Source organism: Lagenorhynchus albirostris, chromosome 5 (genome assembly GCF_949774975.1).
Source record: "Lagenorhynchus albirostris chromosome 5, mLagAlb1.1, whole genome shotgun sequence".
Lineage (NCBI taxonomy): Eukaryota > Metazoa > Chordata > Mammalia > Artiodactyla > Delphinidae > Lagenorhynchus > Lagenorhynchus albirostris.
This window is the reverse complement of record NC_083099.1, coordinates 32475927-32493591: the sequence shown is the minus strand read 5'-3', so window position 1 is coordinate 32493591 and position 17665 is coordinate 32475927. Positions and strand designations below refer to the sequence as shown.

The window sequence follows — 17665 nt, the reverse complement described above, 5'->3', positions numbered from 1 at the left end:
ATCCCACCCATGTCCCAGCCACCCAGTCTTTGTTGTAGGGTCAGTCAATGTTTTCCTTTTCCCATGTGCCCTTTCAGAGACATTTTATGCAGTTACAAGAAACGATGTATATATTTTCTCTTTTAACACAGTTAGTAGCATTCAGAACATACTGTTTTTAGCTACACAATATTGTACCACAGGGGGCAGCAAACTATGGCCCACAAGCCAAGTCTGACCTGCTGCCTGTTTTTCACAAATAAAGGTTTATTGGAACATAGCCATGCCCATCATTTATATATTGTCTATGGCTGCATTTGCATTACACCAGCAGAGTTGAATAGTTGCAACAGAGACCATATGGCCTGCTAAGCCTAAAACATTTACTATCTGGCCCTTTACAGAAAAAGTTGCCAACCCTTGTTCCAGCTAACAGGTATCCCAGAGTTTCTTTAACATGTGCCCTGCTGATGAATGGTGGCTTCCAATCATTAAGCTATTATAAATAAGACTAGTCACTGACTTTGTATGTCCCTCATTTCCCAATATAGAAATGTATCTGCTGGATAAATTTATAGACATGGAATTGCTGGGGCAAAAATTATGTGCATCAGTAATTTTGATAAACATTGCCAAATTATCCTCTATAAAGGTTATAACAATTTATATTCTCATCAGAAATGTTTGAGCGTGTCCATTCCCTGCATCTTCATTGATACTGTGAGTTCTCACAGTTTGTGATCACTTTGTGATCTTTGCCAATATTATAGGTAAAAAATGGTTTTTCAGTATACTTTTATCTTTCATTTGTCATATTATGAGGAAGGTGGAACATCCTTTTACATGCTGAATTTCATCCATATTTGCTTTTGTGTGTACTATCAGATCGTATCTTTTGCCCATTTTTATTAGGTCTGGGATTCTTTTTTACTGGTTTGTAGTGGCTCTTTGTAAATTAGAGAAATTAGTCCTCTCTCCGTGATATAAGTTGCAAATATCTTCCCAGCTTGTCACTTGTCTTTTTTTTTTTTGGCCACAGCATGAGGTTTGCAGGATCCTAATTCCCTGACCAGGGATTGAACCCAGGCCCTGGCATTGGAAGCTCAGAGTCCTAACCACTGGGACACCAGGGAACTCCCTGTCACTTGTCTTTTTACTTAATTTATGGTAGTTCCAGCTGGCTTTCAAAACATATTGTTAGCCCGTAAGGAAGTGTTAGTATAGCTGTGTGCTACAGTGGTGTGCCCCAGCTGGTGTGGCTGGGGGCAGGAAGGTAGGGTAACAGACTAGGGAAAATAAAGAGACTGTCTCATCAAGGGGGCACTGCCAGACCTTTACCCCACTACCCAGCACAGCCACATGCGGGGGGAGCCCAGGTCCTCATCTCCTATATTGTGTTTTCAACCCCACGACTGGTCAACACCCATCCACCATTGCAACCTCATCCTCATACCTTCCACCAAGGAATCTTCACTCACTCATTCAGACTCCATTTGTCAACCACAAACCAAGCTGCAGGCCCCAGGCTTGGTGCTGTGGACACAACGTCCCTGGCTTCAATTCTTGCTCATCCCCAGCCACTGATTCTGACTCTCAAAGCTGTCTTAGATATTTCTTAACAGTAACTCTTTCCCAGGAAAAGCGTAGGGATCTTACTTCGAAACTAAGAGATCTGCAAAGATAAAACAACCCAAATCCCTGAGAAATTAAGGTAAGGTGGCTCATATCCAACACCTAGTCTCCTGGCAGGGACAGAGCAGAGGCGAGCCTTCTTAGGGATGGAATGATCTCCATGAACCCGAACAAAAATGCTGTCACTCCAATAATTACTTGCAGATGAAGAATATATTTTTCTCCTCAGAATACCCCTCCTTGCTGAGCCCCTTCTGCCTCGTTCATCGGCTGGGTGTGCTCACTCACGACCAATAGGGCAGCAAGTCTGCCAAGCCACACGCTCCTCTGTGTTTCCTTTGGCAGCTTCAACCGAGGCTGGGAATTGGTCCTACACCCTAAAGAGATACGCTTCAACAGCCAAGCAGCTCTCATGTAAGTTTAAGGAGAGACATGGCTCAGCCTAGCCAGGCCAGCTCTTCTGCCAGTGTTGATGTTTCACCGAGTGAGAAATGCACTTCTTTTTAATTCCCACTAAGGAGGACCCATGTCTCTGGTGAAGACTGGATGGCATCCAGGTTTCTCCCAAGTGAATCCTACACCTGGCTGGGGTAGTTCAGGTGTGTGTGTACTGCCTGTCAAAATCTATCCTCAGCTAAATAATATTTATATGACACTGGGTGACTGGAAAGTGCCTTATAATCATTACAATAATGACAGCCGATCCTCCTAATGAAAAGGAGGTTTAATTCCATTCCTGGTAGATCTTCCTCTTCCGCAGTCCCAAGCCTGCACCTGAAACACGTTGTAGACTTCCAATAAACATGGTTGGGCATGTTCCAGGGGTAAAAACCATGTTAGGTGCACGGGGGTGTTGAGGGGTGAGTAAGAAGTTGTTCCTGCGCACAAGGTGCCACAGTCTAGTGTGAGGTTGGCTGGGGTGCAGGTGGGAGACAACGGACAGAAAGACCACACCAGGCAGAGTGAGCTGTGCTGGGAAAGCAGGGCCAGCAGTGCATTTATTGAGGGTTTACAGAGCGCCCGACAGTGTCCTGAGCACTTGACAGGTCTGTTCTCATTTCATCTTCCCAACCCGAGATAGGTATTGTGATTTTATCCATTTTATAGTGGAGGAAACTGAGGCACAGAGAGGTTAGGTAAATCACACAGTTAGACCACGGCAGAGCTGGGATTCAAACCACATGTTCTGACTATAGAATCAACACTCTTAACTGCTACTCTGACCCAGACAGACCTCATGGAGTGGGCGGACCTTGATTCATCCTCTTTTTTAAGGATGAGCACAAGTGACATCTTGTATGAGGTTGGGAGGGCTTTGTCTTGAGGGACCAAAAGGTTAGGCCAGACTTCTGTCAGGATCTTTCCAGACCACAAATCTGTGCCTTCCCTGTGGATAAGCTTCCTCTATCATGCAAGATCAGGAACCCCTTTGTCCCCAAGGAGCCCACTGCTTTCCCTTTCTCCATGAAAGTGACCATAATGAGGTCCGTGTGATCCTGTGAGATCTGAGAAGTTTAAGAGCAAGGCCGTTAGCTGTGCTCTGCAGCAGAGCAATACTCTCATAAAGCTGTCCCCCAGCTGCAAAAAACAGAGAGCTTGTGACTTGCTGGAACCCACACAGCAACTGCTCGGGGAAAGGCAGGCTGCACACGTCCACCCTTGAGGGCTCAGCCTGGACACGTGTTCTGCTAAGAACACACCAGCATCGTTGCTCTCCACATTTTGCCCCCCCCTAAACTCTCACTCTCCCCTCACACCACAAAGTGGCCATTTTTTCCAATCGCCAAGGGTGTTTTGGGGAATGGCAAAGCTAATCAGCCAAATGGGTGGGGTGTGGAGATGCCTCTTTCCCCTCCATTTGGAGACCCTCCAATTCTTCATTCTGACTTACTCAACAGCCTGCTGCTCTTTGTCTGTCACATCCATCCTTCATGGGCAACACTGTGCCAATTTTTAAATTTTAATTTGAAAATTTTTACCATATTTCAAAATGCCAACATGCTTTCCTGCCCCAGAAACACAGCTGGAGTGCAAACCTGGGTGGCTCAGCTCGTGCGTCGTGGAGCCCAGAATTCAAGTTGGTTTGCAAGCCTGGGAACCAACATATCTGAACCTCAGCACACATCCCAGCAATGGCACTGAACGACAGATCAATCCTCCCTTCCCATGCTCAGGAGCTAGAACCACACACCTCCTATTTGGTCTGTGAGGAGAAATCTGTAGGCGTTGGGTTGAAATGGAAACAGGAGTTATTATCATAACGAGAAAACATAAATCTAAAAAGCCATTGGAGAAGAACATGTAATACTTTTAGGTGAGTTAAAACAATTAAGTGTCCCCAGATGAAGGGCAAGTATCATTTGTGGCAAGCTGATTTGAGAAGGTCTGGGACGTGATATAAAACAAAACTGAAACCCACAGTGATCAAATTAATTTCTTTTTCTCTTTCCATCTTAATTTAAAAATGGTGCAAGAAATTTTCCATTTGGTGCTGGGGCATCATTAACACTTCTCTTATACTTATTAATTTTGCCTTTCAACAAAGAGAAAGCCAGCTTTGAGACTCAGCAGCTTGGCAAGCAACATTTGCTAGAATATAATACAGTGGTTGCTTTAATTTTATTGATTTTTTTTCAGTTATCTTTTATCTATGGCAAATAATACAGTTTTATCAGTTTCTGTAGCAATCTAGAACTTTGCTTCCATGAACCAGGCATCACGTGGAAGTTTTAAATACAGATTCCTGGGGCCCACTCAGGATCTCCTGAATCAGAATCTGCATTTTCACAAGGTCCCCCAGATGATGCTGACACACTTTAAAATCTGAGAACTTAACTGTAGTTTACATTTTAAAGACATTTATTTACAAAGAAAAAGTGAATTGGTTCAAATAAAATCAGTTTGAATTAGTATGCAGATATATGACAAACCATGCTGGTTGTCCAAGAATATTTGGGAAACACTTGGGTACAGCATTTTGCCAATAAAACTAAGACCTGGGGATTCATCTCTCCAGAGACCAGTGTGTGCCACTGAACTACCGAGTACATTATCTGGGTCGAGAGGAGGGACAGTTCATTCAGTGCCAGGGCTATGGCTTTGGCCAGCAGCTTTACCCCAGACCTGCCCACCAAGGCTTTAAAACATGCCTCCATGGGACTGGACTTCCCCTCATGCCTGGCTCTTACCCATCCTGTGCTGGTGATGTTTCCCAGCTGCTCTCTGCAAGGAAATGTAAACATATGTTTTCATGTGCCAGTCAAATTCATAACACTACCTAAAAGGTAACATGAAAGTTTCTGTTGATGTTTTCTTTATGCAATTTTAGAAATAATACACTTTAAGATAAAATACTTTGCTCTTCCATTTGCATCTATAGCTTCAGTGTGACTTGCTATTTCTTGCGAAATCCACCAGCCATTTTTATAATTCTGTCATCAACAATAGTGTCACAAAGTCAGATTACAGAAAAATGCTTGATTATTAATATCTGGTTAAGCAAATAGTCACTCACATCCATGATGAATGAGGCTAGCTCTGCTATGAATTTTGGTTAATATTTGGATGAGTTCATTCATCAGCATTGTGAGTGACTTCTTTGTGAATCACATGATAATTTTCAGATACTGGAAGAATAGTCCCTCTAATTTTTGTTCCATTCCCAGTACAATAGCTACAGACATGACCCACTTTTAAGTTTAATCTGCATTATTAACATTTTCTGCATCCCTTTCTTAAATCTGGACAATCAACAAAACAATAATTCAACCCCTGATTTGTAGTGTTTGCCAGTTTCCATGGTGTAAATACTCTCACCATGGTTGATTTCAAACTACTAACATGATGTAAATGAAGACAAAGTTGGGAAGAGATGTGCAGGAGCACAGCATTATGTGTTATTTGGTACGCAAGTACCAATGGTACGCAAGTACCATTGATGTAAATTACCTCAGTAGCATAGTTAATGATAAAATGCAAAATAATTAGCCAGTGATGTATTTATTACCCTTTTTCATATAACTTATTTGATTGTAACTTGATATAATCTAATTTTGAATGATGGCTACATAACCACCAGATCACAAAATTCTTGAAACTTTAACACTTGGCTTTTGTGAGCTTTTAGGAGCCAGCTTCAGCTCACGGCTGCCCCTGGCCACTCTGACTCCATTTGTCTGCCAGGGTACCCCTCTCCCACACAGCCCATCTGGCCAGGCCCCGGCCCCAGAGGGAGGAAGAAAAACCGGGCTACTGATCACAGGACTTGGTGAACCATGAGGGTATTTTAGAGGGAGACAGCTCTAATTTGGAGGGTCTTAAGTTGAGGCATTGGTGGAATCGGCAGCATTAAGTACTGGTTGTTAAGAGTACAGCACTGGGGTCGGCTGCTGGGCTTGAATCCCAGCTCTGACCCTCAGGACCTTATGCTCCTTTTTTTTAAATTTTTTAAAATTTATTTCTTTTTGGCTATATTGGGTCTTCATTGCTGCACGCGGGCTTTCTCTAGTTGTGGCGAGCAGGGGCTACTCTTCATTGCGGTACATGGGCTTCTCACTGCGGTGGCTTCTCTTGTTGCAGAGCACGGGTTCTAGCTGCCCAGGCTCAGAAACTGTGGTGCTCCATCTTAGTTGCTCCGCGGCATGTGGGATCTTCCCGGACCAAGGCTCGAACCCGTGTCCCCTGCATCGGCAGGCAGACTCTCAACCACTGCGCCACCAGGGAAGTCCGGGCCATTTGATCCTGAATAAATAGCTCAATCTCTCTGTGCCTCAGTTTCCTCATGTGAAATGGAAATAACAATGACACTTGCTCCACAGGGTTGTAAAGATTAAATGATATATGGACTTAAAGCAGTTAAGGGAATTCCCTGGTGGTCTGGTGGTTATGACTCTGCTCTTTCACCACTGGAGAGCTAAGATCCCACAGGCCACATAGCACAGCCCCCCCAAAAAATAAAAAGCAGTTAACAAAGTGGCACAAAATGCTCAATATATATTAGTTATCGTTAGTAGTATTCAACTCATAGTGGCTTTTTACAAACTCATTTGTTGGGTACTACATTCCTTGTTACACATAGAAAATATATATAGCCAATATTTGCATGATTTTAAGGTTCTAAAAGCCTCCACATGCATAACCTGATGGGAGCCTCATGGTGATCCCAGGAGGCAGTCATCATATGATTATCGTTCCCCACTGAATGTCATCTACGGGCGGAATGATGGCCCGGAGACACACAGCCACGGGCCAACCAGTTAGAGCAGGGTCCACGGGTTATTTTCTCCTTCAGCTGCTCCCAAGCCTTTAATGGACATTTTTGTTGAGCTCTTTATAGCCCCCAAACAGCAAGAACTGGCAGAACTACTACTGAGTTGTGAGCCTTTTGACTTGGGATTTCTTAGCCAGTGAGTTAGGCTGGACTATTTGCACATAATTCTGTAAATAAGTATTCATATGTGGTAAAGATAGCAAATTCAGAAAGCCAGTAACTTAGGAGAGAAAGCAGTTTATTTTCTCCTACATCACTGCCTTGTAGACATTTTATCAGACTGCACTGAAGATAAATGAGGGAGAGCTCTCATGTTTTCCCTTTTCCCCAGCAAAGAGGAGTAATCAGAATATGTCCATCTTGCTCTGGGGAGAAGGTTCAAAGCACAGACCTTCCCCCTAAATTCACAGTGTGGTCAGATAGGTTTTTACAGGGAAACAGGGACTATCAGGTCAAATTTGTTCACTCCTTGTTTGAGCAAGGTGTGGGGCAATTGGAGCACTGGAAGGGGTTACAAATTCCCAATGTTTATCAAAATTACAAATGCCTACTTTTTTTGGTAGGGGGCCGTATTGGGTCTTCGTTGCTGCACGCAGGCTTTCTCTAGTTGCGGCGAGCAGGGGCTACTCTTCATTGCGGTGCGTGGGCTTCTCACTGCGGTGGCTTCTCTTGTTGTGGAGCACGGGCTCTAGGCTCGTGGGCTTCAGTAGTTGCAGCACACAAGCTCAGTAGTTGTGGCTCACAGGCTTAGTTGCTCCATGGCATGTGGGATCTTCCTGGACCAGGGCTCAAATCTGTGTCCCCTGCATTGCAGGCGGATTCTTAACTACTGAGCCACCAGGGAAGTCCACAAATGCCTACGTTTTTGATTCAGCAGTTCCACTACAGGAATTTACCCCTCAGAGATCCTCCCATGTATGGAAAATGAGGGACTGCATCATTGTTCATAATAGGCCAAGACTGGAAACAAGCTAAGTGTCCATCAGTGGGGAACTTCCAAATAATCATAGAACTTCCAAGCAAGGCATTACCATGCAGCCCTTAAAAAAAATGTAAGTGATCTATATATACTGCTATAGAATAATTTCTAAAAATATGTTAAGTACCAAAGCAAGGAGGGATGCTCATATGCATTTATTTATAAATATATGAAATATTTCTGGAAGGAGATATGAGAAACTAGAAACAGGAGAACAAAGTAAGTAGGGCACAGGAAGAAAAGGAGACTTTCTACTATATATCCTTTAGAAAATCTTTTGAATTTTATTCCATTTGTATGCATTATATGTTCAAACTAAATAAATGTTGGAATACAAGCTGGTGTGGGCGCCGATAGAAAAAGAGCGATTTTCAAATCAAATGGCTGTTTCCTCTGAGTTAGAGGCTGCGGAGTGGTGACTGGAGAAGGTAAGACGGAAGGACGGGTTCAGGCCCTGGTTCCCCCTGCTCACCCCTGCCTCTCCACAGCAACAGACGGAGGTGGCCCGCAGGGCCCAGACCCAGGAAGAGAAGCTGGCTGCTGCCCTCAGGGTGGAGGTGCACAACACTTCCTGCCAAATCCAGAGCCTGCAGGCTGAGACGGAATCCTTACGGGCCCTGGTGAGTGGACCAGGAAGAGCCTTGGCCTTTCCTGCATGAAGTTTTACTCTCAACTGTCTAACTGTAGTCATATGGGTTTCCCATCTCACAGCACATGAGTTTTGAGGCCTGCAAAGGATCAACCGATACCAAATGACAAATGTAGTCGACACAGTTAGTGCCCCAGTGAAATCCCCTTCACCAGGCTGCTGACGCCACAGATGCCCAGAGACTTGTCCTCTGCCAAAAAGAAGACCTGGCCTAGGATGGTAGGCGTGCCCCCCCAGTCCTCAGCCATTGGCCAATGACTGACTGACAGTGGGGTTTAAAAGCCCAGTCCACTTGCTTCAAAGTGGACTCTGCTCTGTGTTGTAATCCACACTCCAGAGCTCTCCAAGGGATCAGGCTGTAGCCACAGTCCAGCCAAGACCACCTCCTGGCTTAACACTTTACATTGCCCTGAACTGCTTTCCTTCTCCCCCTTTCCCTGAAAGGAACTCCTTAATTATTGGCATGTACCAGGATCCCTGTGTCTGGCTCTGCTTCTGGGGAACCCAAGCAAAACTAGTAAGCTAGTTAGCTCTTCAGACTCACTGTGGTTTGTGGACGGATCTCTTGCATTATTAATTATTATTATTAGTTAAAATGATTATTAATAATACAGTAATCCACCCTCTGATCTCTGGGATGGACTGAAGTTCTGTTAGGGTCAAGCACGGCTCCTCCTGGATGCCTCCAGGGGGCCATGTGTACTGAATCAAACCACAAGTGTTCGTACACACCAGAGTGCACGAAGGGGTTGGGTTGTATAATCCCTGTGCAGCTGAGGTAGTCTGGACGTCATTGAGGCCCAAGAAGCCCCTCTCTCCCAACAGCCTCAAGTCCTGGGCTATTTGGGTACCCATTCTTCCACTCCCCCCTTACACCTCATCTCAGTATTGCCACCCATGACAGCTCCATCACAAACCACCAGCCCCACCTCCTGCTTTAGCCACAGCCTGCCACCAAGTTAGCTCAAGTATTTGCTCTAGTTGGTTCCCCTCAGAAACAAGTTTTCCTCTGTCTACTGCCAAGATCATCCCATCACCCCCAGTTCCCGTCCTTCAAAGGTCTTCAGTTCACTTGGTCCGTTGTCCTCGGCAACAAGGTCACATGGTGCCCAGTCAGCTCAGGGAAGATGCTCAGTCTTGCTACAACACGACACACGTCTCATTGCTCCACTTTTCTCCAAGTCAGACTCTGATGGGATCTGGGTCAGTGCAAGGGGGTGTGAGGAAAGGATCTGAGGTGAGAAAGATCAGGAAACTACAGCCTAAATCACTGCTACTTTAACTAAAAAGTTGTCTGAAAGAGATTGCGTTGTTCAGTGTTATGTGGATTTTATGCTAATCAGTTTTATTCACCTGCCATAACCCTTGATAAACGTCCTAATGTTGGGAATGCAGTTGCTTTAGACACAGTTAAGAGGTTGCCATTTCTCCCCCAGATGTCCTTGTGGCTGCCAAAATTGCCACTCTTCTGGTGATAGAAAGTTCCAGGCAAAAGGTGAGGGATGTATCCTCAAGCCACATCATCAAAAACAAAGCCTGGAGAAATTGCAGCCTAAGTAGCTGGTGCACATCACCCAGCTCGTATTGCACACACATGTATTGGGAGCCTACTACGTGCTGAGCCCTCCCTTAGACTTGGGAGAGGCCATCAAGAATTATATGTTTCCTGTCTTCTAAACGCTCATCACCTGATTGGTAAAAGAAAACCAGTACACAAATGACAGAACAAAGCAGGGGTACTTCCTGTGTTCCCCAGAGTGGATGCTCCAGCAGTCTCCATCCTCACACGCCCCCAGCCTGCCCTTACCTCTGCCCCTTGGCAGATGCTGTCACCAGCACTCTTCTGCAGAGAAGATGAATGTCCTCCAACTTGAGGTCTCCGGCTTCCATTTCCCACCTCAAAATATCTCTGGAGCTTTATCCACCCTCTCCTCCCTTCGATAGACTCCACCTGTCCCCTGTTGCACCATCTGGGCCATTCCTCTATCTACTGTCCCCTCCCTCCTGCTTTATCAGTGTCCCCACCCCCTGGAATTGCCTGTGGGTAAAATAGAAAGTCTTCCTTTGCCAGACCTTCCAATACCACCCAACTCGGGCTTCATTTTAATGCCCAGAACTCATCCTTTGCTTTCCTACACTTGAGCCCTTGGATATGTTCTCCCATGTCTAGAAGGAGACTCCTCCCCCGACTCTGCCTCCTCTACCTGCTCCTGTCATCCACACCCTGGGCACAGGTGAGGTGGAGCTCACCAAAGTGCCACACCCACCGTGAAGCCTAGACCCTGACTCCAGAGCCGGGGTGATCCCTCCCACCTGCCACCCACTCACACTCAGAGTCCCTGGTTCATGTGGTTATATCAGCTCATGCACTGAACTCACATTAACTCCTGGAGGGCAGGGTCCACGTCTAATTAGTTTTATGTCCCCAAAGCACTTGGTACAGTGCCCAAAACACAATTTCTTCAAAGTGATAGAAACAGTAATAAGAGCATGCTCACCTGCAATCTCTCATCAGAGCTTCATGGAAACATTAAGTAGGGTAGACTGTGACTGCATCCCATTTTGCCGAAGAGAAAACTGTGGTTCAGGGATTTGCCCACTAACACGAGTCATAAGTAGAGAGGCAGAGCTCTCTGGCTCTATCATGCACTAGACGGTGGCTGTCCTGTGGAGTTCGGGACGGGCACTCAGACCCTGGAGTCTTGAATCCTGGCTCCTCTACTCACTAGCTGTGTGACCTCCCGAAGATGCCGTTTTCTCCCTTGTACAGTGAGGATCTATTTTGGTTATCACATCCATCTGCTGTGTTAGTGGCTTAGGACAACAGGAAATCATTTGTTCATTTATTCAGCAATTTAGGGAGCACTCGGCAGAGATGGCTTTTCTCCATCCCATGTGGCATCTGCTGGGGCTGGAATGTCCAAGAATGGCTGCTTCAGCTCACATCCCCAATGCCTCAGCTCTGCATCTCTTTTTCTCTCTCCACGTGGCCTCTGCACATACCTGGCTTTGACTTCCTCATATCGTGGCAGTCTTACATTGTTGGACATGGCATCTGGCTTCCCTCAGAGGGTGCGCACAGAAAGTACCAGGCCTCTTAACACCTGGGCTTGAAAGTCCCCGAATATCATTTTTGCAGCATTCTGTTGGTCAAAGCAGTCATAGACCAGCCCAGATTCCACAGGAATCTGCCTCTTGATGAGACAGTGGCAAAATCACGGAGAGAAAGTGCAGGTGGGATGGAGATCATTGTTGCAGCTGCCTTTGGAAACGTGATCAACCACTGAACCATCATAGAATTTTCCTCATAAAGTCATTGGCATGAGCATGATTAACTAGATAATGCAGGTCAAGCCCTTAGCACCATGCCCGGCACAGAGTCAATAAGTGGTATCTGTTATTAATTATCATTATAAAATTATTATTATAACCTCTAGTATAGTAGCCCCAAGTTGGCATCACCTGATCACCACACCTAAACCCCATGGTTCTGACTATTGGAACAAATAGGACAAGAACTCACCCCCCAACCAGAAGATGGAGCAGTGACGTGCTGGCTGGGCTCGGAACCCAGGATGGGCTGCCTCTGTTCCCTGTGGCTCTAGTAGATCAGAGTTCTGGTCGCTGGGCCTTGCAGGCAAGGTCAGGAACACAGATGAGCCAGAACAGGTAGCACTCACGTGTATGGCTTTCCAACATGGCAGAGTTCATCCAGCCATCCTGCTACCCTCAGTCACAGCAACCTGTGCACACACAGGCCCTCAAAGCTATGTAAGCCTCAGACAGCCGAGCTGGGGACATTTTCAGCTCCTTTGCCAACAAGGCACTGTTTATAGCGGCAGCCAGCCATCAATAATGGTGTCTGAGGGCCCCTGAGCTCTGTGTTCAGTCAACTCAGACCAGGAATGGAATTCAGTCCAGAAATCACAGAAGGTCACTATTTTACTTTCCGGAGGGCTTAGCAATTTAAGGAAGTCCCTTCAGATCTCTAGAGACAAGAGTAAGCATGCTTTTGTGATCTCAGTTTGCTTGCTGGTGCTGTGTCGTGAGTGGGCCGGGGCAGGAGACCCACAGTATGGCTGATCATAGAGACTCAAGCACAGGCATCTCTGTGAGAACCAGGTCAAGATGTCAGGGACATAGTGCAGAAGCTTGACTTGGACTCTAAGGGTGGAATGGAAAAGACGTGGCACCTCTGATAGGTGTTCCCATGAACCCACCTTGGGCAGTGGGTCCTAAGTCTTCAGCGAAAAACCCCAAGCCACATGGAAAAGTCACCACGTACACAGGGCAAAAACTATAGACAGGTGATCCAAACCTGATTCCATGAAAGGTTTTTCCAAATCACAGATGTTACAGGTCCAGTGTCAACAACCACCACTCACAAACCAAGCAGTTCCCTGATAAACAAAGGGAGAAAACCCAGAGAGGTTGGAACGAATGATTCTCAAAGTCCAGGTGACCATTTCTGCATCCTCACTGCCATGGAGGGGTTTTCAGATCTCACCAGCAAAATAATAACCAGACCAGACACTGATCTAGATTTATTTCCACTAATCACATTTTGCCACCTGTAGACATACCTAGGATGGGAATCTGACTCAACTTCCTCATATCCTATGGAATTGGGAAGATTTAAATAAGATAATATGGTGGCCTCTGCTTAACAGCAGCCATGATTCAAGATGACATCATGACCAAGAGTCTTCTATTTCAGCCACAGTGGTCAAAAAAGGGTATAGAAACTTGTTTCATCAAGACTTGACTCAGTGCAATTTAGAAAGATATTTATTTGTTTCTTATGTGTTATGTAAAATAAAAAGCCAGATGCTAAATTATAGAACTACATAATTACTACTACTAAAAGATGTTAAAGAGAGGGGCATACCATTTTTTTATTGGTCAACCCTACAGTTTGCAGGGCTTGGTATATGGAAAGATGAGAAGAAAGTTTCAGTCTAGTGGGGAGAGAGATAGGGCAATAATTGCACCATAGTAAAAGTGCTGTCACTTGGGCAACACACACACACATACACCTATTCTGTGCCAGGCCCTGTCCTGTCGCTGGGGTTACAGAGACTAGGTTCCTGCTCTCAAAGAGCTCAGCATCTGCTAGAGCAGACATGCCCCTAAGAAGCTCAGCCCTCTATGATAAGTTCAAGGGCATGCATGTGCTTGGGTAGCTGTGAAACCCAGAGGAGGGACACCCTAACCCAGCCTGGTGGTGGCAGAGGCAAGAGGGCATCAAGGAAGTCTTCCTAGGAGATGTAACCCCTGAGCTTGGACGTGGGGTGAATAGGAGTCAGCCAGGTGAGGAGAAGGGGAGATACAAGCCCAGATTTGGACTTTAGACAGCACACTGTGGCTGCTGTGGGGGGATACAGAGGGAGAGGAACCACAGGGAGGGAGATGAGCTAGGAGGCCATGGAGGTTACCCCAGGTGAGAGGTGATAAGAATCGATCTGGGGCATTGGTGGCTGGACAAGAGGGGGCACGTATGGGAAAATGTTTCCGAATGTACAAGAGGTAGGACTCAGTAATGACTGAATTTGGGAGGGAAGCAGGATCAGGGCCATATCTTTCCCCGGTTTCTAGCTCATGTGGGTTCACTAGCGGGAGCACAGGAGAGGAGGGGCCAGCAGGTTCCAAAGGAAGCCGATGGCTCCATTTTGGACACCTTGATTTGAATAGGGCCCATGGCCTGCATATATTTCCAGTAAGAACCTCAGTACCGAGTCTGCTTGGGGCAGAGATCTGTGCTGGACGCATCAACACAGGAGTCATCCACAGAGATGACCAAGCTGCGAGTGGAGTAGAGACCAACCTGCACAGCACAGCTCAGGGAGAGGAGGGGGCGAATGGGCAGCAAGGGGCAGAGGAACTAGCAAGATGTGCTACTAAAACACTAAAAAACCACAGTGAGTGTGTAGAGGCCAGAGACATTCGTTCTGACTGTGGGAATCTGGGAGGAATGCAGGAGGAGACTGGGTTCCAGCTGGACGGTGGGTGGCGGTTCACCAAGAAAAAACACCTGCAAACTGCCTCGTGTGTGTGTGTGTGTGTGTGTGTGTGTGTGTGTGTGTGTGTGTGTGAGAATCTCTCTCTCTCTCTCTCTCTCACTTGTCCTCTCTCGTTCTCTCTCTCACTCATCTGCCTCTTCTCTCATCATTCTCTCTCATCCGGCTCTCCGGTTCCTGTCTCTCTCCCCCTCCTTCTTCCTCTTCTCCCTCCCCACCTCCACCCCTGTTGGAAGGATCAGTGAATCAGACTAAGCAAGACTCTGGCCTCCCCAGGAGGATTCATTACTTCCCCACTGAGCCACGTCAGCCTGTCAAGGTCATCGTCCTGGGAGAAACAGAAAGACCAGGCCGATGCCAGCCCCTCCCACTGCTCTGCCCATCTCCCTCTTCCAAGGCCCTGCCCATCGGCCTTGGGTCTGGACCGTATTCCCTCTCTTGTAGAAACGAGGCCTGGAGAACACCTTGCACGATGCCAAGCACTGGCACGACATCGAGCTGCAGAACCTGGGCGCCGTGGTCAGCAGGCTGGAGGCGGAGCTCAGGGAGATGCGCACAGAGGCGGAGCAGCAGCTGCAGGCCCGCGAGCACCTGCTGGCACACAAGTGCCAGATGCAGCGGGACGTGGCGTCCTACCATGCGCTGCTGGACCGCGAGGAGAGCAGGTGCGTCTCTGCTCGGCTTTGTTGGGAAAGGAGTAGATACTCTTGGGTTTAAACTAGACACTTTTTCAAACACTATAGAAGTAATTAGTGTAAAAAGGAGAAATCACCTCCCAAACTTCCCAACACCCAGCCCCACTCCCACAGCCTGTGTCCTTCCAGGATTTTTCTATTCATATATATGCAAATATATAGACTAAATACATTATGTACTTATGTATGTATACGTATATGTGTGGATGTTTGTATGCATTCATAGATGCAGACATACAGCCACACACCACAGACATACCTATATGTGATCATGCATACTTCCTACCATACATGGTAGCAGTTAGGAATGCTTTCAGCTGCCTGTAATAAAACCTAATTAGTGTAGCTATAAACTAATGCTCCTGAAACTTTAATATGCACTCAAAACATGCCAAGCCTGGGCACCTTTTTAAAATGCAGATTCTATTTCCGAAGGTCTGAGGTGGGGCCTGAAACTCTGCATTTCTGACAAAACTCTCAGGTGATGTCTATACTGATGGTCCACAGACCACACTTTGAGCAGCAAGGGCATAAACCATGTTTACCTAAGAGTTCCAGAAATGAGGTAGGCCAGGCTGCTCCGTGATGTCAGTCAGGTCCCAAGCTCGTTTCATCCCTCTGATACACCATCCCTGTCTTCATCTTTGTCACCCCCAATTGCCAAATGCCTACCACAGCTCCAGACATCATAACCAGACATCATGCATGGCCAGAAAAGGGGAGGCAAGAGGAAACAGCAGAAAGGCTTTTCCCTGCATGGCTCACTCCTTTTTTCAGTGAAGGAAAAATGTTTCGGGGAGGCTCCAACAGACTTTTCCTTCTATCTCACATGACCAGACCTACCTGCAAGGGATGCTGGGAAAGCAACTATTTAGCTTTTCCAGCCTCCATACTGGAGAGAGGCAACAGGTTGGGAATGGCATGTATACGTCTATGTATATATATGTGTGTATGTGGTATATATACATATATGTATACACATTTATGTGTATACACATACATATGTAGTCTTTTTTTAATGGGTAAGGTTTCCTGTGGCATATGCATGAGTCTTGGGGCTTAGCTTCCTTGCCAGCTTTTTAAGGAAATTGAAGCCTTTATCACAATTCTGTATCGTCATATTGCCCTCCAAGGTCCCTTCTGTGGCATACGTTGAATGAGGAAGAGAATACATAGTAGAATAGCAGCTCTAAGAGACAACTTATCAATTACGTAGTACAACCCCTCCTGATTCCAGAGAGAATAAGAAGGCCAGAGCAGAAAAGGATTTGCCAGTGATCAAAATAGGAGGAAGAGGCAGAGCTGGACCAGAGCCTAGGTCTCCTGGGTCTCCAGTGTGCTCTGTACCATCCCTTTCTCAGAATGCAAGAGGGCCACATGGAAGCAACCTAACCCTTGCTCTTTCAAACAAAAACATGTCATCCAGCTCCTTTCCAGCTGTCTTTTTATTAGACTGATTTCTGTTGATTATAAAAGCTAGATGTTTGTAACAAAGCGAATTTTTTCAGATGCCTATGAATATCTGACTACACAAAATCATATTAAACAAATCCAAAAAGTAACAAGATAGACTGAATTTACTTCAAAAATATAAGGACTCCATCCAGTGAGTGCCTGCTATGAGCCAGCACAGTCTTAAGCTCTATGTTATCGTCATTTCTCCACAAAACCCTGCCAGAACTACATCATTATCCCCACTTTACAGCCAGGAAACAAAACCTCAGAGAGCTTCAATCATTTGCCCAAGGTCACACAGCTAATTACCATGGAGGTGGGATTTGAAAGCCAAACTGTCTTGTTCCAAAGGCCAAATTCTTTCCGTGAGACACCTGCCTTTCGTATAATTCTGTTGTGATTTCTTTACTAATTTTCATCATCCATTGCTTGTCTCACTCAAATGTGTTTTTTGGGTTTTGTTTGTTTGTTTCAGCTAATGGAGAAACACTCTCTTTTCATGAAGAAAATGCTACCTTCCTCACTGAGTGACCAGCGAAGTTCCTTGAGGAGTCCCCACCCCCTCACACCCCACAACCCGCATCTTCCCTCACCCTCCCCACCCCCATCCCAAGCTGGATTCCCTGCTGGATTCCCCAGCTGGCTCAGCTTGAGCTGAAAAGCTTCCTGGAAGTGGAGAGTGTCCTGCTGCCTGAATTCAAATAGTCTGTAGCTTGAGCAACCTCCCTTGCCCCTCTCCAAATAAATGCTTCGTGTGTGGCTTCCAGTCTGCCCACCTTGTTCAATCCACTGTCGGATGGAGATGGATATCACTTTACCTGCCTGGCCTTTCCTCATGGGGCCATTCTTAAAGGCTTCTGGAAGGGTCCCTGAGCGTGACGCCATCTTCCTTGTTGTTCAAGGGTCAGCTGCCCTTGGGTTTATCGACATAAATGTGCCTCTTGGGCAAGAGTTGTGCTCATGGCAGGCAAGATTGCCACCACTGGAGGC

At 46.3% G+C, this 17665-nt stretch overlaps 1 protein-coding gene across 1 annotated transcript in view; it reads left to right on the top strand.

Moving 5' to 3' along the window:
- BFSP2 (beaded filament structural protein 2) overlaps positions 1–17412 on the top strand; it is a 69329-nt gene extending 51917 nt beyond the window's left edge. The window contains exons 5-7 of the mRNA XM_060149185.1: positions 8348–8479; positions 14970–15190; positions 17151–17412. Of these exons, the coding sequence (XP_060005168.1) occupies positions 8348–8479; positions 14970–15190; positions 17151–17154 (357 nt within the window). The 3' untranslated portion in view covers positions 17155–17412. The remainder of the gene's footprint in view (positions 1–8347; positions 8480–14969; positions 15191–17150) is intronic.
- The last annotated feature ends 253 nt before the right edge of the window (positions 17413–17665 follow it).